The following is an 18,349-nucleotide window of genomic DNA, read 5'->3' as shown; positions in this document are numbered from 1 at the left end:
TGCTAAAATTAAAAATGCACGGCCCCAGCACAGTATGTGCTCAGGATTGCTACTCAAAATATAATAGCCAAAGGACGAGGGTTCTTTACAACTTTTTTTCAATTAAAAACTTTGAGCACTATGTCTAACACTAACAGTTCTACTTAAAGACTTTCTAGATTACCAAAAGCAACACTAAAAATGACAAATGTTCTACCCATAAATTGCTGCCACATTTTCCATAGTTGCCTATACATATGCATATACTTCCTCTCTCTATAATGGCTTATTCAGGATAAACAAATGACAGTTGAGCATTTCACACAACTTGTTGCTTTCAACTACACATCTTATTCCGGATAGAAATGGACAACCCCGCATTAGCACAAGCCCCAATGTCTTCAACTTTGTACACCTTGTAGCTAATTAAACTCCATACATTACCTATGGGCAGATGTGTGAGGCATTGGATATGTCATCGGACCCATGTTCATTGGCGCACCCGGAACCACTGCTCCAGGAACTGGAGCTCTAACACCATAAGCCATATGTGGTGGGGCAGGAAGGTTCACTGGAGTGCCTACTGCTGAAACAAGTGGTCCACCTATTGGTTGACCGATAGTCGGAACACCATACATGCTGACACCTGGGGGTCCAGCTGGAGGTTGTGGAGGTTGCTTAGCTGATTTGCCAGATGACCCTCCTGCAACAGACCCATTGGTTTGACCAGTAATTGGTCCTTGAGGTGCTGAAATGTCTCCATTGCCAACGCTGGTGATATCATGGATGCTTGATCGCCTTCTGTCTTTGTTCATCGAGTTCAACCGGATGAAGTACTTCTGGGCATGGCTTGCAACCTGTGTAGGTGTTCTTGTCACCACAAAGTTCCTTGATATACTTCGCCAGTCTCCTTTCCCATATTTATCCAAACCAAGCAGAAACAGTCTGTTTATCAAACAAAAAGAAAAAAAAAATTAACTCAACAAAATTACAATCCAACACATCAAGCAACTTTCACCTGTTAACAAATTATTGCATTTGACAAAAAGAAACAAACAAGAAAATATATATAAAACACAAATGAGAGTTTCAATCTTCTATTTGACAAACATGTCCCCAATCTGCAAAGAGTCACAGTCTTAGCTAAAAAATGACATCCCCCCCCCCCCCCCCCCCAATCTTTCACACAAAGGATGAGTTCGAATCTGCAAAGAATCACTATCATAGCTCAAAACATAACCCCATTACTCACCACTGGCCATCCCCCCTTCCCCCCCAAAGAAAAACCATTTCTAGTCTTTCACATGATAGACTGTTTCTAATCCGCAAAGAATCACTCTCATAGCTGAAAACATAACCCACATAAGCCCATCACTCACCACTTCCTTCCCCCCCCCCCCCCCCCCAACCCCAGCCAAAAAAAAAAACTGTAAATAAACCCATGTATTTGCTCCACCAAAGCCCATGCGTCCAGTTTCCCATCTATAACTCCATTTTCTTCAAACACTTAGCAAAAATAATTAACGTGACAAAATTAGAGCCAAATATTTGACAAAAATATAAAATTACACACTAAAAAGCATGGTCATTCAGGAGGATGAAAATAGAAGACATGTCCATCTAGCACTTTTAAGCCAGTGGCATGAGCGAACAAATAAAAAGTCTATTGAAACAATTTGATGCAGAACTAGATCCTAGAGTCACATATTTCATTATTAAGAGATATTTATATAACTGTAATATTTATTTATAATTTAGTTATCTAGCTTATTAGGAACTAGTACCTATAAGCTTAATATTGGTGTGAATTTATCATTTCAATATTTAAATATTGAAGACCATATTGAGTTATTTTCTAGCATAAGTTACTCAATTAATTAGCTTATTTTCCTTTAGTAAAATTCCTAATTAGAGTTAGTTTCTGCTTTTAATTGTATTTTCCTGTCTAATTATAGAGTACTCTAGTTTAGTTATTTAGTAGACTATTCATATGATTGTTCCTTTAAGATCCACGACCTCTAACTTTAGTTCTTAATATATTTTCTCTAAGTATTGTGATCAAACCCTCTTTGTTCTATATAAATTGGTATCAAAACCTAACTTCGACTCATCATGCTATCATAATTCTTGTTCAAAGATTCACAGAACCCTAAAGCTTGTAAGGCCAAATAGTAATTTCGATTCAACATGCAGCAATACACACACATTAACACCAGAAGAAACATCCGTGAACCACTATTAGGAAATGTGTGCCACCACCTCGACCATCAACACCAGAAGATAGCGATCAGCCTACTAGCCAAGTCTCAGCCCCTAATTATTCATGCTTCAATTGTTAAGAAACAAGTTCTAATTATTCAAGTTCTTTCTACTTTGATATTTTAAATCTCCAAGTCAAGTTTTCACCAAGGAAAAATATAGATCCTAAAGTTGATATATTTCAATACTACAAGATATTTATATAATTGTAACATTTATGTATTATTCAGTTACTTAGCTTATTTATGAACTAATACCTATAGGCTTATTCTTAGTTTCAGTTTATTATTTCATATTTAATAAGGCTTCTATAGTTATTCTTTGGTATGGGTCATTCAATTAATTAGCATTTTCAATAGAATTTCTAGTTACATTTAAGAATTCCTATTTTGATCATTTTTAGTGTCTCTTTATAGGGTGCCCTTGTTTAACTATTTGGTAGACTACTCACATAATGATCATATAAATATTTGACTTATTAATTTCATTTTTTTAAATAACTTATTAATTTCATTTTTAAGATCCAAGACCTCTAATTTTGGCCCTTAATAAATTTTTACGAAGTATTGCGCTCAAATTCTTTATCCAACATCGCCATGACAGCTTAGCCATGAGACAAAATAAAGAGAACACCACCACCGGCCCTGGCCCCAGAAAAAATACACCCAAACCCCACTTTTAAGTGCCAATCATGATGTCCACACCTACAGGACTTTCTAATAGGCTAGGAAATCATGCTATCCGAGCCCACATAACTTTCTACTAGGCTAGGAGGCATCATAGTAATCCATTTTTTAAGGAAATTGAATGAAAACCCAGAACCTTTATGCGGCATTTCTTTTGAAAACTAAAACTCAAATATCATGACCCAAACTACAACAATGTGAAGAATAACAAAGGTAAATCACTAACTAAAATGATATTCAAGTTCAGTTAAGAAGCAAGTGAAATTTAAAGCAAATATGCATTTCTCGCATAACGCTTCCAAAAGAAAAAACCCTATACATATTAGAAAGTGAAAATAAGAAATTGTACATGTTATGACCCAAACGGCGTAAAAAACAGATGATAACCTGGCCACATTAAAGTTGTAGCAAACGAAAATCCAAATCCAGTATTCTAGAGCTCAAAATCTCCCTGTTTCATGGGATCAGATATTCATGTCTTCCACCAAAGAAACTCTATTTTTCTTTCCCATATAGAAAAAGAAGTAGCCTAAACTCATTTTATAGCACATCTTAAATCCACCAGAGAGATGAATATGCCATTGCAGCCATATCAGAAAGAATGACTTGATTCAGAAGGCATAAAATGAGATGACAACAAAACAACCATCAATAAAATTTGATAACAACATAGGATGAATGGACATCTAGTGGCACCCATGATTCGACCAACCCAAGGATTCCATACTACTAGGAAATAATATGATCAGAAATTAAAGTATACATCTCCTAATGAATTCTACAAAGAGTAATTTCTTCCAAACATACCCTAAAACAGCAGTAATCAAATTGACAACTAGGAAAATTTCCCAACCAGGAAAACCTAGTTTCAGGTTTGAACACAACATTTAAGCCATCACGCCAATATATGATGCCTAAGATAGTGAAACATAGCAAGCTCAGAGGCATGTCACTTTTTTTTAAATAAATTTTTTTTTTGAAATAGCTCAAAGGCATGTCACTTAATTGCACATATTCAGAGCTAGTTCCAATTATTTTCCTAGCGGAGCAGAACAAAATCAAGTGAGTGGAACCCAATGGCATGATTAATAAGCTTAACAATTTTCTACAAATTCTGCTTGATGTAATCTTCGACTATCATGATCCTGTTTAAGTAGACCCCTTTGCACATCTAGAAGTTTGTAACGTGCTTACAAGTCTCTTATATTAGATAATACCTCCCGTAATTTCTCTACCAAAAAGAACGTGTCATACAGATAGATCTCTCAATTTGCCGTATCCTAAAAATCTTTGTAGAAGTCAATCTGAAAATCATAACAAATGAATAAGTTCATTTTAAAGATAACATATTAACAATAGGTGTTTTAGAAAATCAACTTTGTACAAAAAAATACAAGGCCTCACATCACTATTTTAGTAAATTAGTACAGCTTCAACATTTTTTATACAAATTGTTTATAAAAAGGATATCATGTAAATAACATTTTCCACGTCTGATGAAATGTAATGGGTGCAAAAATTTCCATACAAATATTATATGTTATCTTCTCCCAGTTTATCTCTTAGTGAGTTAATATAATAAAAAGGACTTTGGTGAACTAAAAAGATATAGTATAATTTAAGAAAAATAAATAAAGATTAAAGAAAGCAATTGAACAGTTGCATCAAAAGGACCAAATCCATTGATTTATGTTTCATTCTTACACTGAATCAAAGAGAAAGGGGAAAAAACAAAAAAACAAAAAAACAAAAAAGAATCAGTAAAGTCTTTGGTGAACTAAAAAGATATAGTATAATTTAAGAAAAAAAATAAACATTAAAGAAAGCAATTGAACAGTTGCATCAAAAGGACCAAATCCATTGATTTATCTTTTCATTCTTACACTGAATCAAAGAGAAAGGGGAAAAAAGAAAAGAATCAATAAAATCACAACCCTTATTTGTTTCCCACAATAATGGAAACCTTATAGACTTCAAAATATTTCATATAAGAAAGTCCTAACTGACAATAAGAGGATACGGACAATATTTTCAGAGAAGCAATTCATATATATAGAGCTATACCCAAGGAGAAAATAATTAAATTAAATGCCGCAGCATCAAATTCAATCTCATACCTGTAATAATTGAGCCCACATGAGGAGCTCCATTAATTTTAATTCTACATTCATTCTCTTCTTAGATGACAGGATTATTTTTTAATAAAACAAATAGTACCTTCTATTCATGAAGATTGCACATACTGAATTAGCACTTCTTTTTTTTGAAATAAAAGTGAAAAATATTATTCAGAAAAGTATCGAGAGAGTATCACCCATATACAAAATAGTTACATATTTATCAAGTGGTCCATAACTAATCCAATGTCTTTCCAATCATGTACATCATGACCTAACAAGATAGACTCAAAAGTATGAAACCATCTATCCCTAATGTTTATAATATTAATTTTAATGCCCTCAAACGCTCTCGCATTTCTTTCCTTCCACACTACCCAAAAAATGGTGAGTGGAATAAAGAAACGATGCATATTCTTTTTACAATATCCCGCCCAAGCCCAAAGTTCCCCACTTACATTACCAGCCCTAACCCAAACCAACCCCAGCAGCCCAAAAACCATCACCCAAATGCTGTTAATTTCTGAACAGCCCAGCAAAAAATGGTAACAAGATTCCTCATCAGCTTCACAAAAGTAGCATCAAGTCACCATAATGTTTCCTTTCCTTTTTAACATGTCAATAATCAAAATGCTATCTCTCAGCGCTTCCCAAGTAAAAGATGCCACTTTAGGGGCCGCTTTAGATTTCCAAATTAGCTTGAAAGGTGCAGTCATGCTCTGATTAAGGGCAGTGGTCTAAATGATTTATTACCATAAATGACTTTTTTTGGGGTTAAGGGCAGTGGCCTTGTCGCGAGGGGGCGTTGGACCCATGTAACCTCATTCACTACGGATCTATGATGGAGAGACGCACCACTAGAGTAAAAGTCAAAATTTCTGAACAGCCCAGCAATAAATGGTAACAAGATTCCTCATCAGCTTCACAAAAGTAGCATCTACTCACCATAATGTTTCCTTTCCTTTTTAACATGTCAATAGTCAAAATGCTATCTCTCACCGCCTCCCAAGTAAAAAAACGCCACTTTAGGGGCCGCTTTAGATTTCCAAATTAGCTTGAAAGGTGCAGTCATGCTCTGATTAAGTGCAATGGTCTAAATGACTTGTTACCATAAATGACTTTTTTTGGGGTTAAGGGCAGTGGCCTTGTCGCGAGGGGGCGTTGGACCCATGTAACCTCATTCACTACGGATCTAGGATGGAGAGACGCACCACTAGAGTAAAAGGCTCTTGGTATGTCCAAATACGACTCATCCAAATTAATCTTAAAACTACAACCTCCAATTCCAATTGGCTTGGAGGATGGTGCATGTATACCTACTGCAGTGCATTTCAGAATCAGCAAACATTGACATGAATGAGGCATTTGCATCTGATTTCATTAGTAATATTTTGCTGTACTGCAAGATCTCTCTTGGTCTTACCTTCATTTTTGAGTTCCCAACATAGTTCTCCGCACACTGCTTAAGGTTGATCTAGGTAGAAACTCCATGAATACTTAAATGTTTAAAATCGTTTTCCAAATTCTGGGAAAAATTACAGTTTTATCCCAAAACCATAGTTCTAATTGCAGTTCAATCTACGTGATTTTCTAACAATAGTTCAGTCTCCTGTGGCTTAGATTTGTGTCATTAGACATAAAATCATTAGTTTTTTAAGCTATTATCATTTTGTATTTTTCCCTAGTTTTGCTATGGTTAGGTGTTAAATGCTGTTTTCTTATCTGGAAGTCCAAATAAAAGCAAATGTCCTCCAAAAAAAGACTAATTTACGTAAATGACAAAAAATCGAACCATAGCATACTAAATTCTGACAAAAAAACACACATACAAAGATTGAAATGCATTTAGATCAGATGATAGGAGTGAAACTATACTTTATCCTCAATTCTATTAATGTTAGAATTGAAAGTTGAAGCGAAGGAATCAAACAGTCAAAGAGACAGAATGCTCATGCTTAAATTTTTGTGTAAACATCATAGAGCATTTCCTCAAACAACATGACAATCATGGAAAAAATATATGTGCGATATTCTTAAAAGGAAACAAATAACTTTTCTCCACCAAAAGATAAAGGTATCAGTCATACAATCCAAAAATCCTTAAACATTGCAAGATCTTCTTAGTAAAAAAAAAAAAGAAAAAAAAGCATCCTTTCACCCAAGATTAGCATGTAACTATCTTCCTTGTAGAAAGAACTTGATACTAGGGCATCCTATATTAAATGATGAGCTTTGGGAAACATTAAGAACTTTTTCGTCAAGATCTTATGTAATTCCCTTCTAAACAAGTGATGGCATGGGAAGAAGTGAAAAGACTATTGCATCAATCCAAGGAAAGTGGATTTGGCAGCTCATAGTAGAAAATGGCATTCTTTGGAAGAGGATGATAGAGGCAAAATTTGGTACCATGGATGGAGATTGGTACTTGAAAGAGGTGTCAAGACCGTATAAGAAATGGGTGTGTAAAAGAATAAGCATAGGAAGGCATAATTTTCAGGGATGCATCAGGTGGAATGTTGGCAATGAGATGAGAACAAGCTTTCGGAAGGACTGTTGGCTTGGGGAGGGTTCAGAGACAGGTTTTCCTATACTTTTGCAATTGCCACGACACAAGAATATTTCTGTCCGTGAGTCATTCAGAGGTTGGACTGGGAGATTGATGAATATGAAACTTTCCTGAATTCACTTGCCTCTATATCCTTGAATGGGAGTAATGACCAACCATTTGGAGCCTCAACTCTGCAGCGATTTTTACAGTTAGGTCTTCCTCTAATTTTCTGAGCAAGAATGACCTCATTGAAACCAAGTTTCCTATTCGGCAAATCTGAAAGGTAAATGCCCCTATGAGAGTGGCCTTCTTTGCTTGGGAGGCTGAGCTTGCATTCTCACTATTGATAAACTAATGAGAAGGGCAAGATAATATGTACAATCTTCTACGTAATATACATGTTTTTTATCTCAAAAAAAATGGCAAGATAATAGTGAACAACAATTCTCTATGTAGGAGAGTAGAGGAGACTTGTAATCATGTTTTGTTGAGATGTCCAATCACGTACAATCTTTGGATCATGGCTTATGAGTTCCTAGGGATTAGTTGGATTATGGTTCGTACAGTTAGGGATGAGATTTGGGGTTGGGATGGTATTTGTAGGACGAAAAAACATGTGGCCTCATCCCCTTTGTTATTTTTGGGTTGTGTAAAAAGAAAGAAATATGACAGCTTTTAAGGGGGTGTAGGAGGATATAGATAGGATTAGAAATAGGTGATTCTAAACCCTGTGTGTTTTAGTTACGGGTCATCCTCTATGTTCTTTGAAGGACTTCAGGGGATCTCATTAACAATTTGATTGACATGTAAATATTTTTTTATATACCTTAGTACCATCTTGGTGTTTGTATCAGAGGGACATATATCATATTTCTATTTCAAAAAAAAAAATTCTTCTAAACAGGTGGCACCCCAGGTGCCCTTCGGTAATTTTCCTTTTTATCCCACAAAAGAGAGAAAAAAAAAAGATACTCGGTCATTCTCGCTAAAACCCATTCTATTCTTGAAACTAACAAAAAGATGGAAAGAGGAACAAAGGTTACAGCCTTGTTGACCTCCCATAGGAGAATGAATACATAAGCAAGCGCACACCAAACAAAGCCAAAAGCCAAGGAACTACACAAGATAAACCAACACAGATAATCCCCCAAGAACCCCAGAAAAAAGAAAAGGATGTGGCAGGGGAGTACAATCTGTAATGTTCAAAAGATAAATGCTTAGGGATCCATAAAATTTCCAATAAGGATAACATGTTTGATGTTCCCCTTTTTAATGTATGAGGAAATGCAATACCCGTCAATAAGATCAGTTTTCCTTATAAAAGTTTCTCAAGCAAAGACTCGAGAGTTATCAAACCAAAAATGTGCACAACCAGACTCAAGGAACCACAGAAAAGATCTCTTTCTACAAATGTAAGATAATCACCTTTTTACTCACATTTCTGTTCCATTTAACAACAAAATTAAAGATTTGGGAGTTTTCTTTTTGTACTTATTTTCCTTTGAATTTTTAGCTTTGGCAAATAAACACAAACTAAAGCATAAATGATAAACTGCCTCAGCCTCCATCCAATTTTGAATGGCAAAAGCAAATAGCCCAAAGACCATTTGCAGATTCGTGAACCAGTTACTTGGGATAACTGGTCCCCTGCACAAGTGATGCAGATATTGGAAGAAATGCAAAGCACAACATTAGGCAATGCTTGCTAGAATATAATCAACAAAATTCCCCAACAACTAGTAAGAATTAATTCCTAAAAAATATTAATACAACCTGTAAGACAACTAGTTTCAAATGACACAATTATGTAGGATATAAAGCATTGTATAAAATCATGGTGAAGATCTTCATCATTATCAAGAAACTTTTGCAAGCATCAAAATGATCTACTACACAAGAAAAACGAATAAATTAATAAATAACAAATTCACCTGTGTTCGTCTTCCGTCCAGGCAATCCCCTTGCGGCGTTCCTGATCTGATCTTGATTTACTTCCATGATTAGACTCACTGTAATGCCCCACATGGCTGCCTTTCTTACCAGTTCCTTCATCTCCGGCCTGGCTCGTTGAACCTTCAGAAGAATTATAGGCAGGAAGAGGTACACAACCTGATTCAATCCGGTTAACATCATCCACCAGAAGGTCATAATGATGTTTAATCTCCTCTAGAGTTTTCCCAGGAACATCACCAGCAATTCTCTCCCACCGATCTGTGGAGTCCTCGGGATAAGTTGCAAGAGCATTCTCAAATGCTTTATCCTGCTCTCTACTCCATGAGGAGCTACCCCCAGCTTCATCCACAGTCATCTATCCTGGTCTCAACCCACCACCCAAGATATCAACACAAAAGAAGAGAAGAGTGAACCCACCAAACTGCTCTAAATCAGGGACCCCAAGAATCTTTACAACCCTAGATTTTTTACCTAATAATCCCAGGAAATTCAATCCCAATTATCCCAATAGTGGGTCGCAGCAACAGATCAATTGTAGACAAGAAGGCAGATATTACAGCAAAAGAAGAGAAGCAAGAAACCCACTGAAGTGTGTGAAGAATTCAACGGTGATTTTGCCACTGCAACTCAAAAACTGGACTCTTGTGAATTGCTGACCTATTGGTGAATGAAAAGGCGAGAAGTACAGTTAGACCATGAGAAATATCTGAAAACCATAAAATCAAAGATGTAATAAATGGCAGCCCAAAAGCTAGAAAAAGAAAAAGAATTAATGCAAGGACGAATATAAGTTATGGTATTTAGGGTTTTAAAATGTTGAGATATGAAAAAGACAAGGGAGAAACTGTACAAATAAGAAAAACCCAGAAGGCTACAATGGATAGAGAGAGCATTCAAATTTCCATTTCCAATTCCAACAAAAACCCAGTTAACCCAATGCCCTACTTGATAATAACAGTTCTAACAGCACAGGCCCACATAAACTTTCCCACTATACCCATGATAGTTTCAAAATGGAATTTTACAGCCCTGTTTTCTTCTGTCAGTTACGAAGAAGGTAGAATCACTAGAAATCAAAAACTCTTTCAATTGCCAATGAAAACTCTAAGCCAACAACATGAAAGATTGCTGAGCAATGCGCCTATGGCTATAGTGAAGATTAGCAGATGAAATCAAAATTTTGAAGGTTATTCAAAAGACACGAGTATTAACGGAAAAAGAAAATGGAATCCTTGTTGCCAAAAAGAAAATTAAGATAATTATTAAAGAAACTGTCTAAATATTATTAGCATAGATAAGGTTCCAACCTTAAGTCCTAACCATGTCTGCAAACCAGTATAAAAAAAAAGACGACCTTCTTGTCACTCTCCAACACCCAAATAACAAAACCCACTAACTCGCACTTCGTTTTGGTCCATGGATTGAAGCTATTCATTTACTGACCCGTCTGACTTTGACACAATTAAAAAATATACTCCAGTAATTCCAGGACTTTTTAACTGGTAATTGAATAAATCATCACAGATTTTTTTTTTTACCATCTTACTACTGAACTCCCAAAAGGGGACTCCAGAGGCACCAAAAAATGCCATAAAATGAAAGATTACCTACAATCATAGTACTGGCACCATATCAAGGATCTGACACTTCAACCAACAAAGAGATATGAACTTTTTCCCCTAAAGTTAATATGACAAACTTATACAAAGGAAAGTGAAAAGAGAAAATACCTAACTCAAAAATCCCCACTTCACAACCTTCTTTCTGCTCTTTGGGTGTATATAAAATTCTCAATCACAAGTTGAATAATCAATCATAATTAGAGATGGAAGAAGTTAATCAACACTTAAAACAGTGATAGTAACGGACAAAGTAGCATCAAGAAAAGAAAATAGAGGATAGAAACAAAAAAGGGTCAGGAGAATGATGGAAATTTACAAAGGGTAGACAAAGAAATTATAGATGACGTTGATGGGTTATGGTGAAATATCAACAAAGGAGGCGTTATTTTGGCAGGATGGGTCAAATTGGGTTTTGGTCCCATTCTCCCTAACAACTACTTTGCCACAAATAGGGACAGCTGGAAATGAAAGAGCCTCATGCTGCTCCCAACTTGCTCACTCCCTCACTCGAATCTGCAATACCCATTAATATCTGACACGAGATAATAACATATACATACTCAAATTAGAAAAAAAAAAAAAAAAATTCCTCTTTTCTCCACAGGCATATCATCAAACAGGTAGAGTGAGAGGAAAAAAGAACAGAAAAGAAAAAATCGGTTACTCTTTTTCTTTTTCTCTGCCACCAAATCCAAACAAACAGGCTTGGATGATTTCGTAAATAGGTATACGCACTTGCAGAGAGTGAATTTCTGTAGCAGAGTACCTCATCTGTGAATTTTTATTACCTCGATTTCGGCTGTTAAAAGAAGAAAGAGGAAGGAGGGAGACGGTAGAAATAAGCAACAATGCTCAGCTCTTTTTAAGTTACCGTGGGCGCTTTATCTGTTGCAACAAAGTACCAGTCAGGAGTTAAATGTATATATATAGTTTCCTTTTTCATTTTCTTTGTTTTTTTAATTTTAGAAACGTTTTTTATTACCTTGAAATTAAATAATTGTTTTGAAAAAAATATGATTGTGCTCTTATTTGAGATTTTCTTATAATTATTTTAGTACGTAAGCTCACAATAATGTTGAGTTGTGTAGTCAAAGTTCCCAAGTATAAAATTTTTTAATATATTTTTAACTTTCTTTGTAATTACATTATTTATTTAATTATTATTTTATATTACATGATTGCGTTTTTCTTCTATAATTCAGAAAGATGTATAATTATTTTATTTTTACTTTTTATATTATTTAATAATATTTTAAAAATTAAAATAAAATAAGTCATATCATCATATTATACTAATCTTATATATAATATTTTTTTTTATATTTAACATAAAATACATATATTTTGGGTGATTTTTAATGAGCCAATAATTAAAAAAATGCAAAAGAAATCATGTGTATTCATGACTCAATCAATGACTTAGATGTTCAAGTTAGTTTAGGAAAGTGTAGAGTAGAAAATAAGAATTATAAGTAGATTTATCTACATTACTTTATTATATTTCGTTAATATTTTATGAATAAATATGAGATGTTGCTTGTTTTGTTAACTCTTTGTTGGTTAATTTGTTATATTTCTTGGTCTAATAGGACATAGATATGTGTGTTTCTCGCATGAAAAATATAGTAAAATATAATATTGTTAATTCAATTTATGTAATAAAATAATCTATTTATTGTGGTAGAATTTAAGAAAAAAAAAACTCATTTCGCAAAAGTTCATTTAACCTCATTTTTTAAGAGGTAATCAATTTTTTTTATGGTTTTATTTTCTTGTAATCTTTTATCATGCTTTTTTTTCTTCGGTGATTCTACTTTAACCATTAGACATGTTCTTTTGTTTTCATCCTCTTTTAGTTGATTTTAATTTGTTTTTTCAGTCAATGAATATAATTTATGCATCACGTTCTTCTTCATACCGATAAAGAAAAATGAGTGAAAAAAATTGATTTAATGGTAGCATTAAATTCTTTTTAAATAATATTTCGCGTCTAAATTAAAAAGGATACAAAAACAAATATTTTATCATAGACATACATACTATAGAGGTCTTCAATTTAATTAGATCATCGGGTGAGTGTTAAAATGAGGAGATTTATTTCTTTGATTTCTATTGGTATTTCCCTTTCAGTTGTCCTATTTTCTTGAAGACCTCTTTAACTTCTTCACGAAAGTGTCCTATATAATTAAATTAAATTCTGTGATACATATCTTAACTTTCATATCCCGAATATTCTTTTGTTATTAAAAAAATTTCTCATCTTTATATACATAAAAGTGAACCTGTCATTCATGAACTCAAATGTAACACCCAAATTTTATTATTTTTATTTTTTAATTTATTTTAATTTATATTAGAATTTTAGTTTAATTTTTTAATATTTAATTTATAAGGTTTAATTTAATTTAATTTAATTTAATAAAAATAAAAATAATAATAATGATAAAATAGGGTAAAATTATTTTTTTGAGTTATTTGAAATTGATTTTGGAAAATATGGGTGAAATTTTAGATTTTGGGAGTATTTTTGAAAAGAAAATCAAAAACCGGAGGTCAAAATGCAATTTAGAAAAGTTGTGCCACGTCAGCAGCCCAAGCCAACCAGAACACGCCGCGTGACAAGGAAGCTGACGCGGGAGACCACGCGGGACGGAGCCACGTGTGTGATCCGCGTGCATGCGATCGAACGGTCCAAATCTCATGCGTGCGGACGGTCCAGATCTCACGCGCGCGGACGACCCAGATTGAATCACGCACGGATGGCCCATATCGCATCGCAATGGACGGTCCAGATTTATTCCCATTTTAATCTCGATCAGACAACCCATATTAAATCATGATGGACGACTGAGATTAAAAGGAAAATGTTATAAATAACCTCACCCACACTCGATCCCAAACCCTAGCTGCCAGTACCCTCGCTGGAGAAGAAGAACCAGTCACCGGAGGAGCCGGCCGCCGCCACCTGGCACCGCACCGGAGGGTTTTCCACCGCCAAACGAGGTAAATTTTCTCCCCTTGGCTCGTTTTTCGATGTTGAATCTACTCATGGCCAAATCGGAGTCAAACCATCGGTCAATAGGCCGAAAAACATCGCCGAAGTCTAGCGCTGCCGCCGCGGCTTCTCTCAGTTTTTGCCTCCGATGAGGCCCTTTTTGGTTCCTGTTCGATGTAATTTTTACACCACTGTGATCACCATCCTTTTCTCTATAGGTTGACCGGAGCAAAACATCAAACCGCGACTCGTGCCGGAGAAGCTGCCGTACCCGAGAGCTCCGTCTCTGGTAAGTCTCGGTTTTTCGTGATTTTTTAGCCCACCGAAGGCCCTAGGGTTATTTTATTGCAGGAACCAATGCAAGTTTGGCCGAATTCGGTACGACCAACCCGAGGCGGATCGCCGCCGCGGGCGGCGGTGCCATCGCTGGAGCACGGCGGAGCCGCTGTGCCGAAATTCTGATATTGGCCAAAAAGGGGCCCTGGGTCTGATTTGGGATTTTTTAGGACACGTGCAGGTACCGGTAGTGCATTTTAGTTTTTCGAAAAAAATTCAAAAAATTTAGGGACAGCTCGTAGGCGCATTGTAGAGCCGATTTCAGACTCCGAAACAAGTAAAGATTTCTCACCCTATTTTCCTATCACGGTATTAAAGTTCAATAAATGATAAAACAGTATTTTCGTGAATTAATGGATGTGTATACTTGCTTAAGGTTGCTAATAGAGTCCAAATCTGGTGTATTTATCGGTCAATTATTGTTTGATCTATTTTATAGTTTTAAATGCAGTATGGTATCTGATGTGTTTATTTTATGATTTTGTATGCATGAATCATGGTTTTATTTATTATGGTTTGAATTATAGTGAACCCGATGTTGTGTTGTTTTATTTGGTGTTCATTATTGGTTTTCGTGTTTGTGTATGATTTGGATAATTGAGACCAAGAAAAATGGGAAAAATGTTATGTGAATAGATAAATGGATAATGTGGAGAGCCTGACTAGATATCCTAGGAGATGGTGGACGGACCGGATCCGTAGGAAACCCTACCGGGAACGTGGTCTCTCATATCGGATGGGGTATGGAGACCTTTATGGTTTTGGCGCCTATACCGGATGGGGTATTGGGGATGGCCCGTTTCACCCTCATACTGGACGGGGTATTGAGGTTTATAGTTTTGGTGCCCATACCGGACGGGGTATTGAGGTTTATAGTTTTGGTGCCCATACCGGACGGGGTATGGGGACGGCCCTAGAATCAGGTTATTAATGTTAATGGTTCACGTGTAACGGGGACCCCCTATGGATACTAGTAGGCTGGTAAGAGAGGAGAATTGTTATCTGATTATTGAAGTGCAGAAGTATAACATGTGTTATGTTACAAAGTGTATATGATTTTATGATGGTTATAATGTTATTGTTTTTATATGTTATTTTCATGAATCTCACTTAGATAAGTGGACAGTAAAAGTTTTTATTATTAATAAATGACTTTGTTATAAATTATGCTCCATTGGTTGTTTTTATTTTCTACCAACCTTTACTTCTGTGGTAGTGAGATAGTGTGATGTCTTTACTGGGTTAGTGTAACTCATTCCTTACTTAACCATTTCAGATTAGGATGACATAGTTCCCGAGTCCGTTCCGCTGGAAGACGGCGAGTTAGACGCCTAAAGATTTTATAGTTCTATTTATAGTTTTTATTTCGAGTATTTCTTTTAATTAGCTTATTATTTCATACATTGAATACGTTTATGGTTATTGTGTAAGGGATGTTAATCAGAATTTTTATTACGTTTCTGCCTTCAAAAATTTTAATATATACATCTTCATTTAAATTTCCGAGATCGTTACATCAAACCTCATTAAAAGTTTTGAAATAATAAATATTTTACATGTGTTTATGAATTCATTATGTGAGCTTTAAGTTACTCTTACATACTCACCGTGTGATTTTTAAGTTAATTTACTTTGTTTTTTTTTTTAATTACATCTTTGTTAATATGTGATTTATGTTTACTTTTAAAATTTTATGGTAATAGGTGATTTGTTGTGATAGATAAAAAAAAATAATTATAAAATATTTATTTAATAATAATTCTTTATCTGCTGACATCATTCTATCATAATTTAATTTTTATATTTTCAATTTATTATATTTTTAAATTACTCTTTAATTTTTGTTATTTTTTTTTATCACTCATTATTTTTATAAATTTTTCTTTAAAGAATTTTAGCTTGTGAAATAAAGATTATGTAAATTATGTATCTTTTACTTAATTTAATTAATTGTTTAAATTAGTGAGACATACAAGTGGATGGACTTATTATATTACTAAATAAATATGTTATTTATATTACCAACAAGGATTTTATATCACTCCAAAGAATATTTTTGTTAAATTTATTATTATAATAATTGATAAAAAATATTATTATTATTATTACTATTGTTATTGCAAAGACAATTCTGAAGTCATACACAGTTATTAAATTAACACAATTATTATATCATCTAATTTAAAAATAAAGCAAATCAAAATGAATAAAACTAAAATTTGTCCTAGTTTTACAATTTCCAAAATATTTTCACAATATTCGTTTCCAAAATAGTGTTAAGAAAGAATGAGATGTGTATGACTTGGACTTTTACGAGTTAAATTTAGTTTTAAATGTTTTATCTCATAATTTCACAGGAAAAAGAAAAAGAAAAAAAAAAGGTAAACTAAAAATATATTTAAAAAAAATTAAAATTAATAAAAATAAAAAAATTTAATTTTTTTTATTTAAATTGGACCGACCTAAAAATAATGATTGAATCAAAAATTAAAATAATTTAATATTTAATATAAGCAAGCATTCTTAATCAATCAATATTTTAATTTAATTTAATTCAATTTAATCTAATTTCCGAACTAATAAGTACCATTGGTTCTAATAACCTTGTATTTGGAAATGCTTCGGGTCACTTGTGTTCAAGGTTGTTTTACATAATAGGATTTGATTTTACACGTTATATAAAATGGTAATACAATATAATATGTATGTATATATATATATATATATATATATATGCATGGATGATGTTGGGAAGATGGGTTAAATACAAAAAGATACATATGCAACAATTATTTTTTATGTTTGCAGTATTTGCCCAACTCGACTCAAACGACTTGATGACTTCGATTTGGATAAACTCCAGTCAATTGAGTGAGTAATTGGGGTTGGGGTTGGGGTTGGGGTTGGGGTGAAGCCAATTACTATTTACCACAATCAGACAAACCACGTGAACCTTCCTACTGGGCCCCAACCGCCACCTTTAAATTTTTAAAACTAATAAAATGTTGATCCTTTTCTATTTTTCATCATTATTATTATTATTATTTATTAAAAATAATTTGATATTGTAATTTAATTAATTATATCATGTTTAAATTTCCCCAGCAATAGATACAAAATATATGGTTACATGTGATTCATCCATAATAACACTTTCATATTTGCTAATAGAAAACTCCTGTCAATACTTTTTTAAAAAACTACCGATTACACTAGAAAAATTTACAATTTACTTAAGTTTATGCTAATTTATAAAAACATAAATATATAATATTATATAAAATGTAACTTGATTTGTAACACCTCAAATTATTATTATTATTATTATTATTATATATTATTTTATTGTATTTTAAATTTTATTGTAATTTATTATGTAATAATATATGTTTTTAAATTGATTTAATTTAATTAAATAGAAATAAAATAATAATAATAATAATAATGGATAAAATTATTTTTGGGATTTAATTGAAAATAATTTTGGAGAAAATTGGTGAAAATTTGGGTTATGAGAGTGTTTTTGAAAAGAAAATCGAAAACTGGGGGTTAAAACGTAATTTAAAAAAATTGTATCACGTCAGCAGCCCGGTCAGAAGCTCCGGCCAATTAGGACACACCGCGTGGCAGAGACGCTGACGCAGAAGTGAGCCACATGGGGGATCCGCGTGCGCGCGATCGAACGGCTGAGATCCGTTCTTGCGCGCACGGACAACTCAGATCAAAAGCACGCACAGACGGGACGGGACTAAAGAATCCCATACCTGAAGGAGTTGAAAACTGTTTGATTAAGCTCATTATCAGACGAGGTATTGAAGCGGTGATGTATTTGGCGCCCATTACCGGACGAGATA

General features: G+C 34.0%; 1 protein-coding gene across 5 annotated transcripts; it reads right to left on the bottom strand.

The window, feature by feature from the left end:
* LOC110808608 (transcription factor SRM1-like) lies at positions 1-12,052 on the bottom strand. 5 transcript variants are annotated; one of them, XM_088222237.1, is made up of 3 exons: positions 11,953-12,052; positions 9,521-10,199; positions 1-924 (listed from the first exon to the last, which is right to left on the bottom strand). In XM_088222237.1, exons 2-3 carry the CDS (start codon positions 9,895-9,897, stop codon positions 420-422), a joined length of 882 nt encoding a protein of 293 aa, XP_088078363.1. In that variant the 5' UTR covers positions 9,898-10,199; positions 11,953-12,052; the 3' UTR covers positions 1-419. The 5 variants fall into 5 exon arrangements, with proteins under 5 accessions (XP_088078363.1, XP_088078361.1, XP_088078360.1 ...); XM_088222235.1 differs by having other exon boundaries at positions 11,829-11,956; XM_088222234.1 differs by lacking the exon at positions 11,953-12,052 and adding an exon at positions 11,273-11,820.
* Positions 12,053-18,349: the final 6,297 nt, after the last annotated feature.

This window comes from Carica papaya, chromosome 6, assembly GCF_054855325.1.
Source record: "Carica papaya isolate Zhongbai chromosome 6, ASM5485532v1, whole genome shotgun sequence".
NCBI lineage: Eukaryota > Viridiplantae > Streptophyta > Magnoliopsida > Brassicales > Caricaceae > Carica > Carica papaya.
The sequence above is the reverse complement of the archived record's forward strand: the minus strand, read 5'-3'. Positions and strand labels throughout refer to the sequence as shown.

Bases quoted from the DNA above. Each gene is read 5' to 3' on its own strand.
- LOC110808608 (XM_088222237.1), bottom strand. From the start codon at position 9,897: ATGACTGTGGATGAAGCTGGGGGTAGCTCCTCATGGAGTAGAGAGCAG. The intron at 925-9,520 runs GTGAATTTGTTA...TTTGATAAACAG, and splicing joins TGGACGGAAGACGAACACAG to ACTGTTTCTGCTTGGTTTGG.